We start from the raw sequence: 26056 nt of genomic DNA, 5'->3' as shown, positions 1-26056 counted from the left end.
CCACATGACCCGGAAAAACTGTCTGTGGACAAACGCCGGCTCCATTGGCCTATGAGTGAGATGAGCACCTCAACCCCAGCGTCATCTGTGACTGGACTTAACTGTCAGGGGTCCTTTACCTTTTTTAAAAATGTACCTACAGTAATATATGCAGGTATCTTCTCCATTCTTTTTAGTACAGGGGACAAGGAACTTGGTGGGCACACCAGAGCAGTCATCTTCAAGCTTTTAAGACACAGAACTCAAGCATGGTTTCTTTTAATTTCCTTTATCTCTCTCTTCCCAACTCTATGCACCCACTCACAATGCATTATCCAGAAGAACTGCTTTTGTAAAGCACTGGTGTGCAATACCGCATATACCCACAACCCTGGGCAATGGTGATCTGGTGTAGCTGTTTGTATGTCCTTTCTTAAGGGTCCAGTGTTAGGGTTGAGCCATTTGTCTTTTAGATTGTTCCATTATCAGCTTCCAGGATATTCTGCTCGTATTAAGATGAGCCAATAATCTCCAAGATTCTTTTGCTCTATCCATAGAGCCTTTATCAAATGAAGAGCACAGCAAACTACTCCACACTACTGGATTGAAATTGGGGCCTCTGGCAGTGCTTTCACAATTTTACCCTCTTGGAGCAATAAGTTGCTGGTTAAGTTAAATCTTCCCCCCCTCTCCAATTCCCAGATTTGCTTTTCTAGCTCCAGCTGCTCATATTTATATATTTTATGATTTTGGCTCATATATGATGATACGGCCTTTATAGCTTTATGTCCCTATATCTTACGCCTGCATATGCTGGGGTTTTCTTTTATATTGTTTTCCATGAGCACCGTCTATTATTTCTGCAAAGCCCTTTTCTTTTCAGCAGCATAATGTTCTCTGATGTCCGACATCTGATTGTTATTGGGGATTTTGCTCTCGTAAATTAAGGTTCATGGACTACTATGAGAACAAGTGTATAATAGTATCCTGGCAATAGGGATTTTGCTATTAACACTGGATCAAATCTAGTATGCACAAGTGTTGTCTCAGAAAACAGAGCCAATTTCTTTTTATCCAGATGCGTAAGCCTCCAAAAATAGACCAACCTGTGCCACAACATGCTTAAGATTCTTATACGGTTAGTATTATATCCAGGGCACAGTCTCTGTAACATTTACATTTCTTAGCACATGTCTTAATGTTTTTAGTTGTTCTAAAATCTTCTTTGCTACTGCTTCTGATAAGCTAAGATAACTCTTGTTGACACTACGTCAACTCTTACTGACAACCCACTGACTTTTCTATGCTGATATTTCTTAATACTATTGATGTAGTTCTGCTGTCACAGGATTGATTCACACAATCCTTTCTATGTACAGAAAAAGAACTTGGCAGGCAACGTGTAGATCAAATTTGCTTGTAAGGCAAGTGATTACCCAGGACTCTATAAACGTTTCAGTCGATGTCAACATTTTGTTGCGTCATTGCCACAGAGGTTTCCAGTTACACCAGGGGTTGTCAACCTGGTCCCTACCGCCCACTAGTGGGCGTTTCAGGGTTCTAGGTGGGCGGCAGGGGGTTCTACAGCACAAGCTGAATCCTCCTTCCATCAAGCACTGGTGGGCGGTAAGGAAATTTGACCATCAAGAAAGATGCATTAGTGGGTGGTAGGTATAAAAAGGTTGACTATCCCTGAGTTACACTAAGACAGTACACTACAGTTAAAAAACAGGCAGTCAGAAAACATTGTAAGGACCATGTGAATTCCACTTTAGATAGCTGGTTATTCAGGTTGATGACATTGTCCCATTTAGTTTTCTGATTCTCCACTTTTCTAGAGCTCTCCTTGTACTAGCTGCTTTATTCACACTGTTAAGAGGCTGATTCAGACACAAAATTAAACCTTTGCTTAGGTTACATTAATGAGCCTTCAAGGGGCCTCTATTCCAGTGGTTCTCAACCTGTGGGTCCCCAGATGTTGTTGGACTACAACTCCCATCATCCCTGAGCTCTCACCTTGCTAGCTAGGGGTGATGGGACTTGTAGTTCAACAACAGGTTGAGAAAGGCTGCTCTATTCTTTCCTGGTTTTCAAAAACCCATAGTTTGCCACTTTGTTCAAATCAATAAAGTGTGGTTTGTGCTTGCCTCGCAAACCCACTTTAGAAACCAGAATTTTACGTTGGTGAGCCTCAAACTGAGAAAGGAGGGAGTTGGAGGGAGTGTGTGAGCCAAAGGCGGCATGAATCTTCATTCATAAAATATCAGATCAGCCTAGTGAATTGGCGTGGTTGTCCCATGGATACTATGAGCACTTTTCCCTCAACACTCAGCCAAGTGGTGTAAGAGCTTTTTATCTCAGCCAGCTTTGGGCGGCTGACATAAAGTTGATGGGATGGGGTTTCAGTATTTCTCCTGATTAGCCTCAAGGCTGCCGTTTAGTGAGAGTGGGGCAGTTGACTTCCCCGTGTTTCTGACCACAGGAGATTATTCTTCAGGAGCATTTTACACATCTGGCAAAGCTCACTGGTTCTATGCTCCAAGTTAATTAACAATGAAACAATTGTTTAAACAATTAAATGGACCCAACTGCTAGGGTATGTACACCAGAGGGTACAAATACCTGTGCTTCAAAAAAGAAGGAAGGAATAGAAAACGAAAAGAGAGAAGGGGGGTTCCTGTTTGTTTTGTGTTGATAACATTTTTATAGATTATATGACACATTGCAGAAGAAAATACATCATTTTTTTCAGTGTATCCTTCAGTGTGTCTTAAGAGCAAGCTCTGCTCTTTTAGCCACAGCTCTGATGCTCAACCAGCTCTTCCTCTCCACAACTTCTTCAGCTTCATTCAGGGTTGTCAATCATTCATTCATTATATTAAACTGATCTTCGTTCCATCTTTTTTTTTAAAAGCCGTTTCATTTTTACACTGAGATGTTCTCGGAATCCCATCACCATGAAACCAATATTGACACTGAAAAGAAGAGAGGGCTCCTTTCATCAACCCAAATGTCATGGACGCAACTGGGTGAAGATTTTCCAGCTCCAAAAGCTGTGGTAGACAAGCCTCTTTCTCCACCACAACTTGGTAAGAGGTTCTATGAGGTGTTTTAAGATCTTAGTATCTAAAGGTCCCTTATCTTCCACACTTGGGAGCCAATTTAGTGTGGTACGAAAATCAGAAGCATTGTGGTGGCCATCCCATTCATATTTAGCTGGGAGTAAGTCCCATTGGACTATATGGGGCTTACTTTAAGTAGACATGTATTGACTTGTACTCTGTGTCACATTGGTGGACTCCGTGACATGATTCTTTCCCACACTCATGCTTTCCTAGTTTCTGGAAGGAGTGAGACTGCAGTGTGAAGGAACCTCCTTAGGGCCTGTAGATGCTCTCATTGTGCAGTGATGTTCTTGTGCATTGTCTACAGACGAAGCCTTCAGACTCATATTTCAAATGATATATAACAGTTATACAGTAGATAGTTGTGTTGCTTCATTGGCAGGGTGCGGGGAATCAAGCAATCACAGTGTGGCAATTGAGTTGTTTGGTCACATTCTAGCCAAATAGACATGAGAAGACACAGGTTCACATCCCAGTAACTATGAAACTTTGTGGTTGGGCCTGGGCCAGATACAATCTGTTTGCCTAACCAACCATGCAGATGTTGTGAGAATAAAATGGAGGGAAAGAAAGAACCACATATGCAGCTCTGAGCTCTTTTGAAGAAATCTGGGGTGGGTGAGAAAATAAGTAATATTCTGCTGTGTCTAATTTTTAGTGGACCACAAAGAAAAAAACCTTTGCAACTGGATGGACTCTGGTTTCTAGTAAGTATGTGCAGTCCTGAATAGCATGATCAATTTTAAAAAACTAATCCTTGCAATTGTATGGATAAAGTGTTTCAATATAAAGAGCCAACTGTACATCTAATAATGAGATGATTGGAGTGGATAAAAATCTCATTCACACACACACACACACACACAGAGAGAGAGAGAGAGAGAGAGAGAGAGAGAGAGAGAGAGAGAGGTTTGTTTGGTTTTTTTTTTAAAGGAAATACCTTGTCTCTCTTAAACAATAAGCTTCATAAAAAATGATCTAGTTATAAACGTATTGGTACTAGACACATGGATACGTTCTATGTAGATGAAGAAACATGGATATTTACCAAACATAGGCATTTCATTCCCATCCACACACTTTAGCCCAAGCGTCCAGATTATGTCTCCCAATAGCTTCGTTAATGGACACAGGGGACCGAATGGGATTCTGAAACACCCCACAGACCAAAGACCATAGAATGGGGCATAAGTCCTTCAGCATTCCTCAACACAAGTTATCCACCATTGTGGCCAAGGCCAGTTCTGTCCCCAAGCAGCATCAGATATCAGACAGGAATGCCTCCAAAAATGCAGTATAATCCCCCAAACACCACCTTTTCCACTACCTTACTCAAGGGTGGAACATAAAATACTGGCCAATAGTAGTCCATAATGAGAGGATCCACATTTGTCTTCTGTTTTCTTAACAAGAGTCTCACAGCAGACTCTTGTTTCCATCGTCCAAATTGCTTGAAATCCCCCCATTTTGCTGATTGTCAGTGGGATAACATAATAATAATATTATAATAATTTATTATTTGTACCCCGCCCATCTGGCTGGGTTTCCCCAGCCACTCTGGGCGGCTTCCAACAAAGATTAAAAATACATTAAAATGTCACACATTAAAAACTTCCCTGAACAGGGCTGCCTTCAGATGTCTTCTAAATGTCAAGTAGTTGTTTGTCTCTTTGACATCTGATGGGAGGAAGCATCTTGGCTCAGCCTCAGGAGAGAAAGACTCTCAGAAACAGTTCACTAGGGCAGTAGTCTAGTTGTATGAATAGGTCGCTGCCCCAACAACCTGAATCTGTCCCCAGACAGCTGCCACCTGCCTGCTTTCTAACAACCAATCCAGGAGTGGTACTACCTTTTCATCTCCTCCCCCTTAGTCTCCACGTGACTTTTGTTGTATTCAGGAGGGAGCACTTCTCATTGATTCAAGCTCCTCCTAGTGCAAATCTCTGTGCCTTCTGTGCTTCCAGTCCCCATGGACACCAGCCAGCACTGCACTGGGGGGGGGGGGCATGTTTTATTCATCCTGGTCAATGAATCAGAAAGAACTTTTCAAAAACTACCCTTACCAGAGTTCATAGGAACAGGAGCATCTTAGAATGCGGAAGCAGGTTAAAAGCACCCTTCAACGTTGACCTTGAATGCTGTTATAACTCCTGCCACCTTAGCAGCTAAAGAAGGGAAGGGAAGGGCATTGGTGGAAATTATGGCTGCCCTGAATCTTTTTGAGCTGAAGGGATTTATATGCTGCTTATAATAAATTAGGGTTTTCTGAAAGGAGGGAGGTCGTTTCCCAAGAGCACACACATTTCCTAAATAACCTGTATCCCTAATAACCAGCAGCCTTTATTTTTTATGAAACTTTTATTAGCATGTTGTCTTAATAGGCAAACTTCCTGGATTAATGGTCATCCAGGAACTAGGATTATAAAAAATATATATGTTAAACTAGCAAGCAGAATAATATAGAGAAACTACATCAGACTGGCAAACTTCCTAAGCAGTCGCAAAGAATCTCTTCTGTTAGAAAGGATCCTTGCTACATCTGTTTTGTAAATAAGTGGATCAGAGTTCTGGATATTCAATCCTCCCTTTTGAACGGCAACAACCAGTTTCCCCGCCTTTCTTTTAACAGCTTATCTGAAAGCGAAGATCTGCAAGAAAGCCAAGGCAAAGCAGCAGGTAAGGCAACACTTGGACTTTATTTGATAATAATGTGGTACAGGAAGGGTGCCTAAAGTAGGTCATTAGAAATCCTTCGTGAAACATTGCACCATTCATTTAATCATGATTCAGAGCAAACATTTGCTTAATCAGGCAAACACTGACTCTTTAGAAATACATGTAGAAAGAGCAGAGGCCAAAGCCATGGGGCAAGTCTGAGTAAACAAAGACAGAGCATTACATCAATGACTTGCTAACTAGTTTTCTGTCCCATTTCTAACCGAGCTCACAATGTTTTCAAACTATTTTTTTCACATTCCATGTTCCTTTTTCTGCTGTTTTTGAGTTTTGGATCCTGCCGTACATTGTACCACTTTTAAACTGCAAATTGATAACCGCAGATACAATGAACTTCACGTCAGTGAAATAGTGTTCAGTAATTCAAGTTGCTAGTCACGTTGTGTTTTTCACAGTAACGTTGTCACTATATTCATATACTGAACTGTTTTATAGAGTTATTACTTCAAATCCAATGTATCACCCGAAGTGCTTAAACAGCCAGATGTAGTCACACGCAGCTTCTGTAATTCTGTCCGAAAATCAACTTATTCAGCTTCAGGGATCCCAGCTGTAAAGCTGCATGGTCTGGAATACATTTACAATGCTCCACATGTCATCCAAGTGTGCAAGAAGTTTCAGGGCGTGTGGTCTGGAATTTGGTTTTGTAGAACCATAATAACTGTTTCAACTAGGCTGGATCTAATCTGGAGGTTGCAAGGGCCAATGCAGCATGGGATCTTGGTGTACTGATGGCTGGTGCTATTCCTGAAAATATATCAGTCATCTGCACACTTAGTAGAATGTGTTTCAATGGCCAGACTTACTTTTATTAATGCCTCATCCCCTTATATAATTGGCTGACCCTACCATTAGGCAGAGTGAAGCAGCCACCTTGAGCAACCTGCTTTTAGGTGCCATGAAAGGTCAGCACTTTGTTATTTAAATTATTATGCTTGCATTTTCAGTGCCGTGGAGGGGAAGAAGTTTCTGTGGGATTTTCTGCCTCTGGCACCAAAATAATTTAGCTAGCCATGGGTACTGTTCACTTGACTTGGAGGATTGGACATCTTTTTCTCCTGTGCTTCCGGAAGCAAAATGCATTGGGCTGGCCCTATCCCAAAGAATTCTGGGAACTGTAGTTTGTTAAGAGTGTTAAGAATTGTTGCTGTGCAAGGGGAAACTACAGTTCCCAGGATTCTTTGGGGGAAGCCATGTGCTTTCAATGTGCTTTGAATGTACTTTAAATGTATGGACCTTCCCAAAAATATTGGATAAAAAAGTCTTATTAGAATCATAGAATCATTGTATTGTATAGCTGGAAGAGACCCTGAGAATCATCCTAGACCAGTGATCTCCAGCTGTTTTTAGATTACAACTCCCATCATCCCAAGCAGGGACCAGTGGTCCGGGATGATGGGCACTGTAGTCCCAAAACAGCTGGAGGGCCAAGTTTGGCCATCACTGTCCTAGACCAACCCTCTACAATGCAGGAATCTCAACTAGATCACACATGACAGATGGCCATCCAATCTCTGCTTAAAAACCTCCAAGGAAGGAGAGTCCACGACCTCCAGAGGCAGACTGTTCCACTGTCAAACAGCTTTTACTGTCTTCCTGATGTTTAGCTGCAATCTCCTTTCTTGTAACTTGACTCCATTGGTTCGAATCCTACCCTCCGGTGTAGGAGAAAACAAGCTTGCTCCATCTTCCATGTGATGGCCCTTAAGATGGCTGAAGCTGGCCATCATATCTCCTCTCAGTTCCCTCTTTTCCAGGTTGAACATACCCAACTCCCTCAACAGTTCCTCATCAGGCTTGGTTGCCCTCCCCTGCATATGTTCCCGCTTGTCAATATCCATCTTAAATTGTGGTGCTCAGAACTGGACACAGTACTCCTGGTGGGGTCTGACCAATGCAGAACAGAGTGGTACTATTACTTCCATTGACTTGGAAGAAGAAGAAGAAGAGTTTGGATTTGATATCCCTCTTTATCACTACCAAAGGAGTCTCAAAGCAGCTAACATTCTCCTTTCCCTTCCTCTCTCGCAACAAACACTCTGTGAGGTGAGTGGGGCTGAGAGACTTCAAAGAAGTGTGACTAGCCCAAGGTCACCCAGCAGCTGCATGTGGAGGAGCGGAGACGCGAACCTGGTTCACCAGATTACGAGTCTACCGCTCTTAACCACTACACCACACTGGCTCTCTTGGACACTATACACTTTTTGATGCAGCCTAGAAAAGCATTAGCTATTCTTCATATTACGATACTATTGTTACCCATTTTATTTGTGGCAATACATACTACCAACACACAAATATATTTACAGCAGAAAAAGACATTTCCCATATATCAATTTCTTTGTTTCTATGGATGAATAACTTTTGCCATCCCTTTATCTCCTTTGCAAAAAAATATACCTGGTCATGCAGTGAAGTTCAAATCTTGATTTTAAAAATTCTACGTGTTGGACTTAAGGAAAAATTAAATATCAATGAATTCTATTTCTTTGCAGCTCTTTCACCTCCCTCAGGAATGGCCCAAATGACCGTGCAAAATTACATGCGGTAGGTTCATGTATGGTGTTTGGGTGCATGTTGTGACCTATTCACTTCTGCACTTTTCAAAATTCAGTGAAGGCAGTGCAATTAATTGTGTAGGCAAGCTTACGATGTCTGAACTGTAAGGTGGCAGGAAGAATATTTGTTAGCTTAATGATGACATCTACATTTTCCTAGTATTGAGCTAAATGTGATATGTATAATTAGTCAGAATTGTATGTGGGTGTAAATGCGAAATATTCACGCTAAAATATGGAGCAATCTTTCATGCTAACACAAGTGAGTAACAAGGAGTGGAAGAGGCTTCTGCACTCTGATGCGTAGATCTCACCAACGGGATGTGAGTAAAAACAGGGTTGAGGCGCACAGTCCGATGTTCCTACATGTAAGTAACCCATTCTGCAACGGTCACATGGGGGAACAGTCAGACGAACCTGGCTGTACACATAGACAGCTGGCAGCCCTTTCTCTAATTCTAGTAGAAAAAAGACAGTCACGGAAACCCAAAACTACACAAAACAAATGAAATACCGTGAAAACCCCTGAAACGAGAAGTAATCGACTAGAAATATTATCTTTTAGAATTAAACTAAATAACAAAAATCACAAAGTTTAAGGGAAAAATTAGAACAACCTAGAATTGAACAAAGCCTTAATGGGATGCTGGATACAAACCTCGTTTCACTGAACTATTCAGTTTGCACCTGTTTATCAGCTCCATCTGGTATGCAGGCTGAGACCCTACCTGCCCGCAGACTGTCTTGCCAGAGTGGTGCATGCTCTAGTTATCTCCCGCTTGGACTACTGCAATGCACTCTACGTGGGGCTACCTTTGAAGGTGACCCGGAAACTACAACTAATCCAGAATGCGGCAGCTAGACTGGTGACTGGGAGCAGCTGCCGAGACTACATAACACCAGTCTAGAAAGACCTACACTGGCTCCCAGTACGTTTCCGAGCACAATTCAAAGTGCTGGTGCTGACCTTTAAAGCCCTAAATGACCTCGGCCCAGTATATCTGAAGGAGCGTCTCCACCCCCATCATTCTGCCCAGACACTGAGGTCCAGCGCTGAGGGCCTTCTGGTGGTTCCCTCATTGCGAGAAGCAAAGCTACAGGGAACCAGGCAGAGGTCTTCTCAGTGGTGGCACCCCCCACCCCCGTGGAATGCCCTCCCACCAGATGTCAAAGAGAACAACAACTACCAGACTTTTAGGAGACATCTGAAGGCAGCCCTGTTTAGGGAAGCTTTTAATGTTTAACAGACTATTGCATTTTAATATTTTGTTGGAAGCTGCCTAGAGTGGTTGGGGAAACCCAGCCAGATGGGCGGGGTATAAATAAATTATTATTATTATTATTATTATTATTATTATTATTATTATTATTATTACCGTACCATTCTATAATTCTATGAAATCCGGCAGTGCTCTGCCCACTGTGCCAAGCTCCCAGCTACCTTGTCCCCTCCCCTCAGTAACTGACAGTGACATGTGCCATTGGGAAGCCGGGTCAGCAACACACACGGTCTGTGCCACCCTGCTTCTGCTTCCAGGGACTTCTCTGTGGCAGCCCCCAAATTGTGGAACTCCTTTACAGCGGTGCACCTGGCCCCATCATTATTCAGCTTCTACCAAATGCTGAAGACAAACCTCTTTTCCCTTTGACAGTTAAGGTAGTTTGTGGGACCCACCTGTGCCTTTTTGTTTAACCTATACAGTACTAGTTTTGCTTGGGTTTTTTCTTTGTTTTATAATGGTGCAAACCATTTTACCTGTTTTGAATTGTATGGCTGTATGGTAAAAGGGCTGCTTTAAAAGATTCTATAAACAGACAAAACTAAACAATGCAGGGAAATGCAGGTAGCCAAGTTCTTATTAATTCTGTTATTTTTTTATGAATTACCTTTTATGTTTCCAGGTGATCTAGAAAAACAGACCTCTGGGATGGAGGTCATTTGAGGCGGGGGTTGAGGAGATTGCAGCTCACGCTTTCGTGATCCATTGCAGACAGCAAACTAGTTAACAAGTCGCAGCTAGAAATCTTGACAAAATAAAGATATGAGGGTGTTCCTTCTGGTATTGCTCATTGCATGTTACAGAGATAGAGCTTTATTAAAAGCAGTTATATCTTTCTAGAAAGTAGGTGGTTAGAGAACGTGTGCTCCCCAAAGACTTCCAAAGCTACGCCATCTGTCAAAAGCGAAGAAGCGCTGCCACCTTTATAATTAGCATTTACCGGTACCTAACACCTACATTTTAACACCTCCTGTAACATACTGTTCCTGAGAACAAATGTGTTTGCCACAGTATCATACATGCTCTTCTCCTGAAGAGCTCCGGCAAAGTAACATTTTGAACTAAAAGAAAGATGCAAATGTTTACTCCAGAAAGAAATTATAATGACATCCCAGAGGACCTTGAGCGTAAACAAATTTCATTGTTGCTTTCTCCCACTACTATAGATCCCTGCATCAGTTTTCAGAAATGCCGGTCCTTTCGCGATGGAATAGTGCTGGCTCATCGCATTCTCTTCCCAGTGCCCCCAAAAGGTTAGCGTCAACCAGATTTCAATGTTTGCGGCTTTCACGGTGCAAGGCACACGCCTCAAATTCGGCTATGCGGGGCGGGAAGATTTTTCTGGTGCTTTGTTTTTCTGCGGAAAATTTTCTGTTTCACAAGTTCATTAGTAGCAACGAACGGCTGCCAATTGCAAATAAATATTGGGCATACTTGGCAGTTTTGAAGTGTTTGGCTTTGTTTACTCAATCCAAGTAAAATAAACATGCTAAATTACATCACTCTCAAGGGCAGCAGAAAATGTTCTGATGCAAACTGAAAAAAATTCTGATGCAAATTGCCCTGCTTTCCAACTCAGAATTTCCCAGAAAGCCCGCATTGGTGCTCAAAGAAAATGTTCGTTTGTTTGTTCGTTCGTTAATTTCATATAATTTACACGCCGCTTGATTGTGAAAACAAGATAAAAGGTAAAGGGAACCCTGACCATTAGGTCCAGTCATGGCCGACTCTGGGGTTGCAGCGCTCATCTTACTTTATTGGCCGAGGGAGCCAGCGTACAGCTTCCGGGTCATGTGGTCAGCATGACTAAGCTGCTTCTGGCGAACCAGAGCAGCGCACGGAAACGCTGTTTACCTTCCTGCCGGAGTGGTACCTATTTATCTACTTGCACTTTGACGTGCTTTTGAACTGCTAGGTTGGCAGGAGCAGGGACTGAGCAACGGGAGCTCACCCCGTCGCAGGGATTCGAACCACCGACCTTCTGATCGGCAAGTCCTAGGCTCTGTGGTTTAACCCACAGCACCACCCAGACCCACCCAAAAACGGAAAGTGGTTGGACCTAGATAGATATGCACGTTTGGTAGATGATGCAGAAGCCATCCCCATGGCCCATTCCAGATGTGTGTGCATGTGTGCAATTCAATTGTTTCATCTTCCAGCATCAGTGTGCTCTGCCATGGTAACTGACAGCAGTCAAAGCTAGTGAGGATGTGTGGCTGAGCATTTTCCTTTTCAGTGGCTTCACAGCACATGCCAGATTCTCATGGCTCAATTGCCCCCAAATTCCTCTGAGCTTCAGACCCTGGTTTAGTTATGATTCGCAATGTTCAGAATGTTCTCTGGTTCTCTCCAGGAACAAATTTTTGAAACTTGTAATGCTCACCTTAAATAGGTAAAAAAAGGTAATGGTAAAGGACCCCTGGATGGTTAAGTCCAGTCAAAGCTGACTCTGGTGTTGCGGCGCTCATCTTGCTTTCAGGCCGAGGGAGCCGGCGTTTGTCCACAGACAGCTTTCCGGGTCATGTGGCCAGCATGACTAAACTGCTTCTGGTGCAACAGAACACCGTGAAGGAAACCAGAGTGCACGGAAATGCCACTTACCTTCCCGCCGGAGCGGTACCTATTTATCTACTTGCACTGGTATGCTTTCAAACTGCTAGGTTGGCAGGAGCTGGGACAGAGCAACCGGAGCTCACCCCCTTGCAGGGATTCGAACCGCTGACCTTCTGATCCGCAAGCCCAAGAGGCTCATGGTTTAGACCACCCGCATCCCTCAACTTAAATACAAAGGGAGCGGACCACCATAGACCCGAAGGTTCTCCTGGATGCATTCCAATTTGAGCTAGAGAAAAATTAAAGCCCTCTTTCCCTGCCACCCATCTCCAAACCCTACCCTCGTCCGAGCCACTTTCCTTTCCTTCTGCCTCAGCAGAATGGAGAAAGGGGTATTTTTCTCTCCTCCACTACTGTTGGCACTTAGCACCCTGCTGAGGCTACATGCAAGATGCCAGAAAGTGTCATTTCCCCAAGTATTACAGCTGCACTGAAACTATATATCCCAGCAGTCCTGGTGCCTGCTCACAGCTGTAGTAGTATGCCGGGTGCCAGAGAAGGGCATGACAGTGACAGAGACCTCCCTCCCTTTCTCTGTTCTACTGCTGTTGTTGCAGTAGATTGAGGTCCAGCGCCAAGGGCCTTCCAGCAGTTCCCTCTCTGCGAGAAGTGAGGTCACAGGGAACCAGGCAGAGGGCCTTCTCGGTAGTGGCGCCTGCCCTGTGGAATGCCCTCCCAGCAGATGTCAAGGCAATAAACAACTATTTTACTTTTAAAAGACAACTGAAGGCGGCCATGTTTAGGGACGTTTTTAATGTCTGACGCTGTATTGTTTTTAATATTCGGTTGGAAGCCGCCCAGAGTGGCTGGGGAAACCCAGCCAGATGGGTGGGGTATAAATAATAAATTATTATTATTATTATTATTATTATTATTATTATTAGCCAGTAAGCAAGTCGGGAGAAGGGATGGGATTAGGCAGGAGGGAGGCAAGTAGATGGGCGAGAGGAAAGGATCTGAACTCTCACCAGGCAACGTTGAGAGAGATATCCCAGTCACATAACCAGGGATGCAACAGGGCCTGATGTGGTTTGACCAATTCCAACTGAAGATGAGGTTGAGTTGATCAGCAATCCAGAAAATTGGATTGAGTTGCATGAAAGAGAAGGAGCCAAAGGGCCCTTTGGATGCCTTGCCTCTTAATAGGAGAAGTCTCTCCCACTCTGAAATCATTTGGGATCTTCTCTCTGTTCATTTCCATTAGGGTGTATTGTGTTGAGATTTCCTTTAAAAAAAAAAAATTATTAACAGGCCAATCACATCACATTATCCAAATCACATTAGTTCCAAATTATGCAGCCGAATTTTAAATTTTGTTGGGGGTACCCATACATCAAGCTCCGGACGAGTCCAAACATCACTTATATTGCTGCATTAATTACACAGTTCTATCCAGTTCAATCCAGATAGTCCTTTATATTACTTTCTTCATCTTCTTGTTGTTATCGTATATTCCTTTCTTTGCGATCTCTGAAAATTTTCACAAGCAGATTGGAAACAGACATGCTCTGTGTGGGTTTTGTACTCTCCAAAGATCATATCGCTCAGGGACAGCCGCTGTTCCTCGCTTCCATAAAAAAATAATAATCTTCGATCTGTCCTTTACTTTTCTCAGACTTGCTCAGTATATCAGGAGGCTCTGTCAAGTGAAAATTACATTCCAGCAATCCTTCTCATTCCAGTGGTCCTGATTCTCCTCCCCCTGTCCTTCTTTCTCCGGCAAGCCTGTCCTGGCGAGACGCCATTTTTTGACTGCGTCATAGAATTTTCCTCCGTTCTCATTGTTTACCAATCCTTTCTTTAGCTATATTCCATCCCACACAGTTCTTAACTTCCTGCTTGTGATTAGTAAAACGCAACGATCTTGTTTCTTTCTGGGGTGAAGGGCTATTAATATCACATAGTACAAAGAAAAAAGGTTTTTTCCTCCACCCCCCCTTCATTCCAAACATACAGTCTCTTAATGGTGATTCATCAGAAGATTTACTTATCTGTCCATCACTCCCGGTCACAGAGATCCATTAATCAGCAGTCTTATCTCTCGAGCGTTACTTGATGTATGTGCTTCAGCTTCATTCCAATCGTATGTTTCCAATTATAATTCCGAGCTGAAGCTAACCAGCACGCGCTGATTGGAATCGGCCTCAGGAAGAGCTGACCGCATCGAGGGCTCATGCCAAGTGACCGGCACCCCCAGACCTCGGATCTGGGGGTGCATTGTGGACACCGCTGGCAAGGCAGCCCCCCCATCTCCTTGGGGGGGGGGTAGGAAGACTGCATACTTCCCATAGCAGCCTCTTAATTACCTCGTATGGGTCAGAGAGATGTTATTGTCGGCCATCTTCCAATGCGCCACCTGGTGGCCCCCCTGTGTTGAGATTTCCATTCCACCTTAAGGAACAGATGTGTATCACATGTCTGTTTACATTCCAGCACAGTATGCTAGGAACTTCTGTTGTGTATAGCTTTTGCTCTGCCCATTCTCTCTGAGATGACATGAGAGAGAGACATGTTTCTTTGTCCTGATTTATGATTAATAAATCTGTAGTTGTAGTATGCTTCCACAAGACTCACACCTATTTTGTGTGCGCAGTTCTCTCGCTGATAGTGTGCCCTGGCTTTGAAGCCCGGGTCGGTGATTTACGTCGGAGCATGGGCCGATGGAAGGAGACGGCACAGCTGGGGTTTGCCAGCTGGCCTCCCGGCCCTCTGCATGTTGGCCCATGTGTTAGTTTTCTCTGTGTGGTTAGAAGCCGAATTCTGTGAAGGGTTTGGCTCATGCACTGGCCATGAGGCAAAGCCTTCCTGGAGTTGCAGTTCTAGTGTCTTTGAGTGACCAATATTAAACTGAAGGAGCTGCGCACCAACCATTGTCTACATTACACCCACTGATTGACTGTGTTTCCAGTTTGATTAATTTCAGGGATGAAAACTTAATACATAATGAAACTCCAAAACATTCCTAGGACTCTTCATGACATGAAAGAGAGTTGTAATTAAGTGAGCGTTGGATGGGTGAGAAGCAAAATTATTACCAGAAACTCTTGACATGAGTAATGATTATTGAAATGGACATGTGCATTGTTACCTGGCTTGAGTCATTGGGATGAGGTGAGCTATAAGCCCAAATAAACAAGCAAACAAACAAACAAATAAATAAATAAATAAATGTAAACAAAGCGTAGTTTATTTATCTGGGAACAAATTAAAAGTTTACAATGTCAATTTAGATTTGTTGGGTGGTAGCTTCTCATATGCAATTTTGTACTTGTCTAGCTCAGAGATGGACGTAGGTGGCGCTGTGGTCTAAACCACAGAGCCTAGGGCTTGTCGATCAGAAGGTCGGCTGTTCGAATCCCTACAACGGGGTGAGCTCCCATTGTTTGGTCCCTGCTCCTGCCAACGTAGCAGTTCAAAAGCACATCAAAGTGCAAGTAGATAAATAGGTACCGCTCCGGTGGGAAAGTAAACGGCGTTTCTGTGCACTGCTCTGGTTTTTACAGAAGCAGCTTAGTCATGCTGGCCACATGACCCTGAAAAACTGTCTGCGGACAAACACTGGCTCCCTCGGCCTATAGAGCGAGATGAGAGTGCAACCCCAGAGTCATCCGTGACTGGACCTAATGGTCAGGGGTACCTTTACCTTTACCTAGTTCAGAGATAGCCAATGTCATTACATCCAGATTTTGTTGGGCTCCAACTCCCATCAGGCCAAACCAGCATGGCCAGTGGTCAGAGATGATGGTAGATGTAGTCCAGCAACATCTAAAGAGTACCACATTGATCACTGCTCATCTAGCTCCACAATACAGACATGAGCTAGGAAGAGGGAGAAGGAAGCATGATATCCAGTTAAATCGTGCTCAGAGTAGGTCCATTGAAATCAGCAGAGTTACATGCATTGATTTGACTGAGTATGATTTATTCTGGATATATTTTAGCTTAGTGAAATGAAATAACATATCAAGCCAGCAGCATAATTTATGTGGTTGTTTTCTCTATAGTGTCACTGAATGGTTAGATTTCTCGGAAAAGGATCCAGTTGAGATTCTGCTGGATTTGGGGTTTGGTACAGATGAGCCGGATATCTGCACTAAAATCCCTTCCCGGTTCATCAGTTGTGCTTCCATAGCTAAAGGAATCAACATCCGTGTCTTCATTGAAGCTCAAAGAAAACGAATGGATATAGAAAGCCCCAATTTATGTGGTAAGTAAATGAAAATAATAGAATAATAGAAGGTTTTGCTGAGGGGGGAAAGATCAGGAGAATAAATCTTATTATAACCACCAAACACTTTGAGAGGTTAGTCCAGTGGACTATTCATTGAAATCAACTGAGGTATCTGCACTTAATAAATATGGCAGGGTATTTTTGGACAGCAGCCAGCTTTGAGTGTCTGAAAGGGTTTTCATTATGGCCGCCTCTGATTCAGAATTGCTTTCTATGTAAGCCCATTCAATCAGACTATAGCAGAAAATAATACTCTGCTTTGATAATGAAAGGAGAATCTGACCCACTATATCTATACTGTATAGTATACTGAATTTGTAGTAGTTCCTGTGAGGCTTCAAACACTCATTGGCTGAGCTACGATGATGTCAAAAAATGTTCAGTCAGAGAAAAAAGCTGTTAGAATGTTCAAAATCTAGTCTCTGTAAGAGAAGAAGAGGTTGTCAGTATGGCTTGCACTAATATGAAGTTCAGTTTGTCGGGCTATTTAGCTTAGGGCTAAGTTGAAATGTAAAAATACAATCTAATGTTGGAATTCAGAAGAATAGAAGATGGAGAATTCACTGCTTATCCTCCTTAAGAGGTCAATTACAATAGATCAACAAACACAAGAGGTCAACAAATGTTACTTTAGCCATGTGGAAAATTTGCTTTTCTATTACTGGCACAATTGTAGAGTAGCTGCTGCTTAAATGGCACAACCACTCAGACAAAGGACTGATCATGTGGGCCTTGACTAAAAGTTGAAGTGGTTGGGTCATTTGCATGTTATCCCTTTCTACATAGGAGCAGCTCTCAGAAGACCAACTTTTTGGTAGCTTCTAAAAAGGCTCTTTAATATGAGGTGCTTTGTTAGCTTTTGGTTTGTAGAATGTGTGTGGCAGGTAGGGATGGGGAGAAATTTGATTCAGTTCACATTTAAAGGCAGATCTATCAAATCCATACTTTTGGAAATAAATGAGAACCAAAGCACAGCCATTCTTCAAAATTCACACTTGCTCAAATTTTGAGATACAGTTCTCCAACCAAGCAATGTTTACCCAAAAATAAATAAATCATCTGTTAGGGAAAGGCATGCATTAAAATTAATATACAAAAATGCATTATATCAGGGGAAGTTGGCTGAAAAGTGTATATAGTAGTCAAAGCTGCATACAAACATGTGCTTATTCAGAGAAATATTCACTAAATGTTCATGAGGATTATGTGTGCGTGCAAAAACCCCACAAATTGCTGCAGAAATGTGGACGACTGAATTTAATATGGGGAAAAAATGAGAAACTGAAAGAACTGAAATCATCAGATCCTTCCATCTTTGGGGCAGGTAAAAAAATCCTCCCTAGGTGATAATAATATGACTTTGCCCATTTCTGATTTTCAAAGATCAAAGAGCCCCTTTTTCTTTTATTCTAAGCACCCTAAAATTCACACACAGGTTTAATGGAAATGTGATGTGTTAAAGAAAACCTGAAGTGTGTGCTTCAGGGTTTTATTGCTGAGTGAAGCATGGTTAATGAAAAGTCCAAGTCTCTGATTCACCTCTGCAAATACCCAGATTAGACTCAATTAATAGTTCCCTCCGAGATATCTTTATCATGGCAAATGTTCTCTCCTGAGGCCATTTCCCTCATTGCAATCCATAAATGATTGGACCATGGGAGTCCTTTTAACAACAGCATGTTTCCCTCTGTCAGGGTTGCTGATGCATGTGTTCTAAGGTTACACATGATTAGGAATGAATGAATCTGCCAGTTCTGGTTTCTTACAGTTTCTTACAGTTGTTCATTTTTCCATTTTTAAGTTCAGTTCACTCCATTTCTACATCAGTCTACATTTTTAAGAAGTCAGCACAAAAAAATCATACGCATTTTATTCACAGTTTTCCTAAAACGTGCAATTTCATAAGCCATTTATCCCAATCGAATGTATTCATTAATATATAACACATCATCATTAATTTATTCATTTCGTATGCATTTTGGGACCAATTTTCCCCAAACGCATGTAGTTTTTGTACACATTTTTGGGGTTGAGAACTGCACCACAAAATTCAAAGAAGGGCAAATTTCAAAGGAATTTCAGTTCTGATTCATAAAATAGAGCTGCCAAACGTTTATAGACATATAACTATGTACAACACGTGTGACAGCCACAAAGCTCTGCGGCAGCAACCACATTGCAGTGTTAACAATACGATCTGAGTTTAGAGATTTAGTGTTGTCTGTCTTCAGCTTGTTGTATGAAGCCTGGGAGCTTTCTAGGTTTGGTCTGCAACTAAATAAACAAATGCATAAGTTTTGTTTTCATCTGTCTCAAACGTCAGGACGTTTTCGGCAATTGGAAGTCCTGGATCATGTGACTAGCGCCTTTTCTTCTTTGCTGAATGACATCAACACCCTGCATCATAAGTCGGAAGAGAGAACCGGAGAGGAGAATTGTGCAGTGGGCTCTCTGAAGCGGAATCTTGTGGTCACACAGGCAAAGAGGAGGAGAATAGGTCAGCTCCTGAGAAAAGTGTCCAGGCAGACAACAATGCATAGCCCTCAAGTGTACCGAAATGCTGGCACATGCCAGGCCAAAGACAATTCTTCTGTTGATGTGGACCTGCACATGGCAATGCGGACTGGCTTGTCTGAAAACCCTGCCTTGGTCCCTCTGAAAGAAGAACCGTTTCCAAGTGAGAAGGAGGCAAAGACTCCACAATCCATAGCAAGTAAACCTTGGGTGTTGCCTCACCTTCCAGTGAAACTGCCTCATCTTCCTTCCACCTCTGAGATGCTCATTAAAGACAGACCACGCAAAGAACCCAATATCCTTTTGACCCATGCGCTCAGGAGAGTGTCTAGCTTAAACTGCAAGCCTTCAGATTCCTTTGAAATGGAGGAGGTAAGACAGATTGCTGTGTCTTGTGCATAGATAGGTGATGGAGGCACAGAGGAAAGTTGGTTTTGGTGTACATCTTATTTTAAAATAGTTCTACGCCACTTTCCAGTCAATGCTTGCCCAAAGTGGCTTATAGCAGTAAAAAAAATAAAGTAAACCATAAAATAGATCATTGTTACAAAATTTATGGGTTAAACCACAGAGCCTAGGACTTGCCGATCAGAAGGTCAGCGGCTTAGTCCCTGCTCCTGCCAACCTAGCAGTTCGAAAGCAGGTCAAAGTGCAAGTAGATAAATAGGTACTGCTCTGGCGGGAAGGTAAATGGCGTTTCCGTGCGCTGGTCTGGTTCGCCAGAAGTGGCTTAGTCATGCTGCCCACATGACCCGGAAGCTGTACGCCGGCTCCCTCGGCCAATAAAGCGAGATGAGCACCGCAACCCCAGAGTCAGCCACGACTGGACCTAATGGTCAGGGGTCCCTTTACCTTTACCTTTATATAAAAGAATAAAACTCATCCAATTAATTAGAAATCCATAGGCCATGAAACATAACTCTCGACCCAGCCCATCCAGTGTCAATTTCATTTTACCAGTCTTCAGTTCATCACATTTCTGTATCAATTTGTGATTTTGTCAGGAAGTCCTGAAACAATCCTCCTTTTTGTATATAATTTCTCCTAATATGATGAATACTTATGCTGTTTTCACCAATATATGCACACTTAGGCACATTCCTCACCCCCCAACACAGTGGTACCTCAGGTTACATAGGCTTCAGGTTACATACACTTCAGGTTACAGACTCTGCTAACCCAGAAATAGTGCTTCAGGTTAAGAACTTTGCTTCAGGATGAGAACAGAAATCATGCTCCGGCAGTGCAGCGGCAGCAGGAGGCCCCATTAGCTAAAATGGTGCTTCAGGTTAAGAACAGTTTCAGGTTAAGAACGGACCTCCGGAACGAATTAAGTACTTAACCCCAGGTACCACTGTATACCAATTTTTGTACACAATTTTTTTGTTTGTTGAAGTGTGTACATTTCAAATAATAGGTGAGTTTTGGTTCACCACATTGTTTTGGGAAGGGCAAGTCAGGAAGAAAGAAAACCATATTTCTCCATTCTGTAGTGGAGAGTGGTGACTGGAAGATTGGAAGTCGGTTACAAGTCTTGCCAGCTTGTTCACCAAGCAGAAGTTTAGAAATAGCATGCCATTTGGGGATTGATGTGATACTAGCAACATCCTTGTTTTTAGATGCTAGCCTGTGAGCGTTATAGTATGACATGATCACTGAACGATTATTTCCTATCATTAGCTATGCATGCTAATTTTGGGTCGTTATGGGTTCGGGTGTTTATGAGAGATGTGTTTATGATATAAAGTGTGAAGAGGGCAATATTTTCAAGCAGTTTGAGAAGACGACACCCTCCCCCAAAAACCCTCAATATACCACCCCAATACTTCATTCACTTTATTGTGCTCAGTTCTAAAGGTGCTTGCAGAAATATTTAAGATTCTTCATCAGAAGGTTGGCGGTTCGAATCCCCGCGACGGGGTGAGCTCCCATTGCTCAGTCCCTGCTCCTGCCAACCTAGCAGTTCAAAAGCACATCAAAGTGCAAGTAGATAAATAGGTACCGCTCTGGTGGGAAGGTAAACGGTGTTTCCGTGCGCTGCTCTGGTTCACCAGAAGCTGGCCACATAACCCGGAAGCTGTACACCGGCTTCCTCGGCCAATAAGGCGAGATGAGCACCACAACCCCAGAGTCGTCTGCAACTGGACCTAATGGTCAGGGGTCCCTTTACCTTTACCTTGAGACTGTACCAAGAAAAGTGCTGCCAGTTGTTATACAAGCCCTTGGTTCTCTGGCCAATGACTGGGGCCATACTGATTTCCTTCCTCCTCTCTGTAGCCAGCTCCTGCAGAGCTACAAGATATGGAAGACAAGTGTGCATAAAGACTTGGATGCAGCAGACTGAGAAAGGACATCTCTGCATCAAACTAAGTCGTCTGCCTCCCTGTCACCTGCTTGTGGGACATGAAGGTGACAGAGATGACCAGGGCATAATTTGATACGGAGATGTTTCAACAGAAAATGAGAGGGGCCCCTCAACTGTAGCAATTGCCTTCTCTGCAGTGCATTGTTCATAGTCTCCACTCTGGGTAATGTCCTGGGGCAGAATGAAAGCCATAAAGTCCTGACCATTCATATTCACACTATGAACCATGATTAATTTTTCTCAGCCCTCATTGGGCTGTTTTGGGGAAGGAGGGGGTTGCCCTTAGGGTTTTTTTTAATGCACTTGTGCTCATCCCTCCTTCTTGTTTCTCAGTGTTTTGCATTCTGGCAGCACTTACCCATGGAGGCCAATCCATTTGGGTGAATAAGGCCCTGCCCCATCCCCCTCAAACTACCCTCAGCCAGTCACCACCTGCATTCTTACTTACAACTAGTCCAGAGAGTGGCCCTGGCTGTAAGCTTCCTCTTCCTTATTCCCAGTTTTGTAAATGTAGAACTCAACAGAGAAGAGGATGGGGACAAATCTAGAATTAGTTGGCTCCACATATCCTTGGCTCTGGCATCCAACAGCTGCAGGTCTCCCACCTTGCCAGTCTCAATGGGCACCAGGCTACCATTGGCACTCAACACTTGATTTTTCTATTTGAGAGAGATTTCCACTAGGCAAAAATGTGCTTTGACCTGGCAATAGTATCACGTGGAACAGATCTGTGCAGTGGCGTAGCGTGGGTTGTCAGCACCCGGGGCAAGGCAAGTAATTTGCACCCCCTAACCCGTGGATTTGCGCCCCCTAACCCATGGATTTGCGCCCCCTAACCCTAACCCCCAGATGTTGCGCCCGGTGCAGCCGGCCCCCCCTGCACCCCCCACGCTACGCCACTGGATCTGTGTTATAAACTCTAACTTACAGCCCCAAACCCAAGTTCTATTTTCAAAGGCACATCAACAACAGAAGAACATTCAGCGTTGCTTTGTTCAGTGTTGTTTTAGTTTGAAATCCTAATGTCAAAGTGAAGAAATATACTTTTAATAGTGAACAAAAACGAGCTGCTTTAAGGAGTGTTTTCCCCCTCTCCTGTCGCAGATCCAGAGCTTTGAGGATGAATCTTCTTGGGGAAATCCTCTTGAAAGCACTTCAGGTGGGTATTAGCAACCATAATTGCTCTATAACATTTTGCAAATTTGCCCGTATGTGAGACACTTGGAAATGGAAATGCCAAAGATATGGACTGAGTGGTCAACCAAAAACATTCCCTCACAACCTGATGTCTTTATTCAACATATAAACCCTCCCTGTTTTGAAGGAGAGTTTCATATGGATGGATGGATGGATGGATGGGATTCTAGTAAGAGACAAGTTGTAAATGGGTGGGAGAGTGGGATGAAAGTAAACAAAAGAGATTGCAGGAAGTATCTTCTTTTCAGTAGACTTTGATTGTTGGCATTCCTAAGATGGCGTTTTCTGAGTAATTCTTATTTGCTAGAAGGTAGGAAGTAGAGCCTGAGATTTCATGGTTGAGTTACACAAGAGATATGTGGCTTGCTGTTTGTACCATTAGCCAGTCCGCTCTGCTACTAGCTCTGCATTGTTTTTTGTTCTATATAAGCAATGTCGTTGTCATATTGGTCAACCATTTAGATCGGCTCTTAGTTGTGTGCTGTGCAAGGTTTCTACTGCACCCAAAGTCTCACAAAAATCTATGTGTGAATTGTGGTAGAACTGGGACCTACATTAGGTACCTTGTGGAGGTGTCAAATGCAAATGCCTAGACCAGCCTTCAGCTGGCATCATAAAATACCACCAGGTAATAATGTATGGAGTGGGACATGGGTGGCGCTGTGGTCTAAACCACTGAGCCTAGGGCTTGCCGATCAGAAGGTCGGCGGTTCAAATCCCCGCGACGGGGTGATCTCCTGTTGCTCGGTCCCTGCTCCTGCCCACCTAGCAGTTCGAAAGCACATCAAAGTGCAAGTAGATAAATAGGTACCGCTCTGGTGGGAAGGTAAACGCCGTTTCCGTGCTCTGGTTTCACCAGAAGCGGCTTAGTCATGCTGGCCACATGACCTGGAAGCTGTCTGCAGACAAACGCTGGCTCCCTCGGGCTATACAGTGAGATGAGTGCCGCAACCCCAGACTCGTCCGCGATTGGACCTAACAGTCAGGGGTACCTTTACCTTTAATAATGTATGGATTTCATATGTGTTAGTTACAGCAGTCATGGCCTGCCTGCCTGCCTGCCCATAAGGTGAGGGGAAACTTTCACCTGGGGGGGGGGGCAGAATCTGAAGAGGTGAAACCTGTACAGGAACCCTGCCCAGTCTGCTACTTCTGCTGGTGGCCGAGAAGTGGCACTGGTTTTTAGCCAGATCTCATGAGATCTTACAGAAATCTTTGAGATCTGGGCACCATTGTTGCAGGTAGGGAGAAAGAAGGGAGACTTTGGCGGCCCAGCAGCATGGCAGTGTAGTGGCAGTTGGCTGTTTCACCTCAGGTGGTGAATAATAATAATAATAATAATAATAATAATAATAATAATAATAATAATAATAGTAGTAATTTATTTATACCCCGCCCATCTGGCTGAGTTTCCCCAGCCACTCTGGGCAGCTCCCAATCGAGTGTTAAAAACAATACAGCATTAAATATTAAAAACTTCCCTAAACAGGGCTGCCTTCAGATGTCTTTTAAAAACAAGATAGCTGCTTATTTCCTTTTTTTTAATGATTTTTTATTAATTTACATCAAAAAAAAAAAAAAAACATAGTAGTTTCACATCAAATTTTTCACAACTTATTCCTTTTCAGGACTTCCTTCAGCTTTTCCGTAAATCATCCATAGTTATTATTTAAATTACACATTTCTTAGTTTTATATTGACATTATTTATATTTTTCTTTCTATTCCCTTTAGACAATATTTCTTAATTTTTCACAGTGCTTCTTTAAATCCCATTAGCGTTATCTGTCCCTCACTTATATATTCCAGATATTCCACAAATTTCCCCCAGTCCTCGATGAACTTTTGGTCTCTTAAGTATCTAATCTTTCCTGTCAATTTATCCAGCTCCGCATAGTCTAACAGCTTCATTCTCCATTCTTCCACAGTCGGTATTTCCTGTTGTTTCCATTTCTGGGCCAGTAACACTCTTGCTGCTGTTACTGCATATTGAAAAAATTTACAATCCTTTCTTTTTATCTTGTTTCCTAATATTCCTAACAGCTGCTTATTTCCTTGACATCTGATGGGAGGGCGTTCCACAGGGCGGGCACCACTACCGAGAAGGCCCTCTGTCTGGTTCCCTATAACCTCACTTCTCACAATGAGGGAACGGCCAGAAGGCCCTCTGTGCTGGATCTCAGTGTCTGGGCTGAACGATGGGGGTGGAGACGCTCCTTCAGGTATACAGGACCAAGGCCTTTTAGGGCTTTAAAGGTCAGCACCAACCCTTTGAATTGTGCTCAGAAATGTACTGGGAGCCAATGCAGATTAGGTGGCCAAAGTATTGGAGCCTCAGCTTCAGGATCTGTCCTTCCAGTGAGCACTCAGGGCTGATTTCCTTAAGAATGGATAGGTTTGATCTTCTTGCAGTCCACAGGACTCTCAAGAGTCTCCTCCAGCACCATAATTCAAAAGCATCAATTCTTCGGCAGTCAGCCTTCTTTATGGTCCAGCTCTCACTTCCATACATCACTATTGGGAAAACCATAGCTTTCACTATATGGACCTTTGTTGGCAAGGTGATGGCTCTGCTTTTTAAGATGCTGTCTAGGTTTGTCATTGCTTTTCTCCCAAGAAGCAGGCATCTTTTAATTTCATGACTGCTGTCACCACCTGCAGTGATCATGGAGCCCAAGAAAGAAAACCTCTTACTGCCTCCATTTCTTCCCCTTCTATTTGCCAGGAGGTGATGGGCCCAGTGGCCATGATCTTCGTTTTTTTGATGTTGAGCTTCAGACCATATTTTGCGCTCTCCTCTTTCACCCTCATTAAAAGGTTCTTAAATTCCTCCTCACTTTCTGCTATCAAGGTTGTGTCATCTGCATATCTGAGGTTGTTGATATTTCTTCCGGCAATCTTAATTCCATCTTGGGATTCATCCAGCCCAGTATTTATTGCTGTTTTACATTATTTGGTATTATTATTATTTTAAGGCTTCAGGATTTTTTTTTATTACTGATGTTTTTATTTATCTGATTGCAATGTCGTATCCTGTGTACCATCTTGCTATATTTTTATGAAAATGCCAGCTATATTTATGTCAATAAATATAAATAATGAACTGTGAATGAGATGACAAGGTATACCCAGTGCTTTTTTTCTGGGGGGACGCATACCCTAAACATTTTGTGAATCTTAGTTTGACCTCATTGAGGGGCAGTATTTCAATATGAGTAGGAAAATGAGAGTACCCCTAAACATTTTTTTTGAAGAAAAAAAAGTACTTGGGTATACCTATTAGGAAAACATAGTACTGAAATGTAATTCATACTCTATTTTGTTCCTTACCTTTTTTAAAAAAAATGTATCTGAGGAAGTGTGCATACACATGAAAGCTCATACCAATAACAAACTTAGGTAAAGGTAAAGGGACCCCTGATCATTAGGTCCAGTCGTGGCCGACTCTGGGGTTGCGGC

General features: G+C 43.0%; 1 protein-coding gene across 2 annotated transcripts in view; it reads left to right on the top strand.

The window, feature by feature from the left end:
- The window catches only part of ITPRID1 (ITPR interacting domain containing 1), a 67310-nt gene that overhangs the window by 11155 nt on the left and 30099 nt on the right, over positions 1-26056 (top strand). For both annotated transcript variants that reach the window (XM_083577678.1, XM_083577677.1), the window contains exons 2-9: positions 2894-3068; positions 3763-3811; positions 5734-5780; positions 8336-8387; positions 10845-10931; positions 16296-16498; positions 18846-19408; positions 22506-22560. In XM_083577678.1, coding sequence (XP_083433804.1) covers positions 2915-3068; positions 3763-3811; positions 5734-5780; positions 8336-8387; positions 10845-10931; positions 16296-16498; positions 18846-19408; positions 22506-22560 — 1210 coding nt within the window. In that variant the 5' untranslated portion in view covers positions 2894-2914. The remainder of the gene's footprint in view (positions 1-2893; positions 3069-3762; positions 3812-5733; positions 5781-8335; positions 8388-10844; positions 10932-16295; positions 16499-18845; positions 19409-22505; positions 22561-26056) is intronic.

The sequence above is a fragment of the Podarcis filfolensis genome (assembly GCF_964270895.1).
Source record: "Podarcis filfolensis genome assembly, chromosome: 12".
NCBI lineage: Eukaryota > Metazoa > Chordata > Lepidosauria > Squamata > Lacertidae > Podarcis > Podarcis filfolensis.
This window is presented reverse-complemented; position numbering and strand designations above follow the sequence as displayed.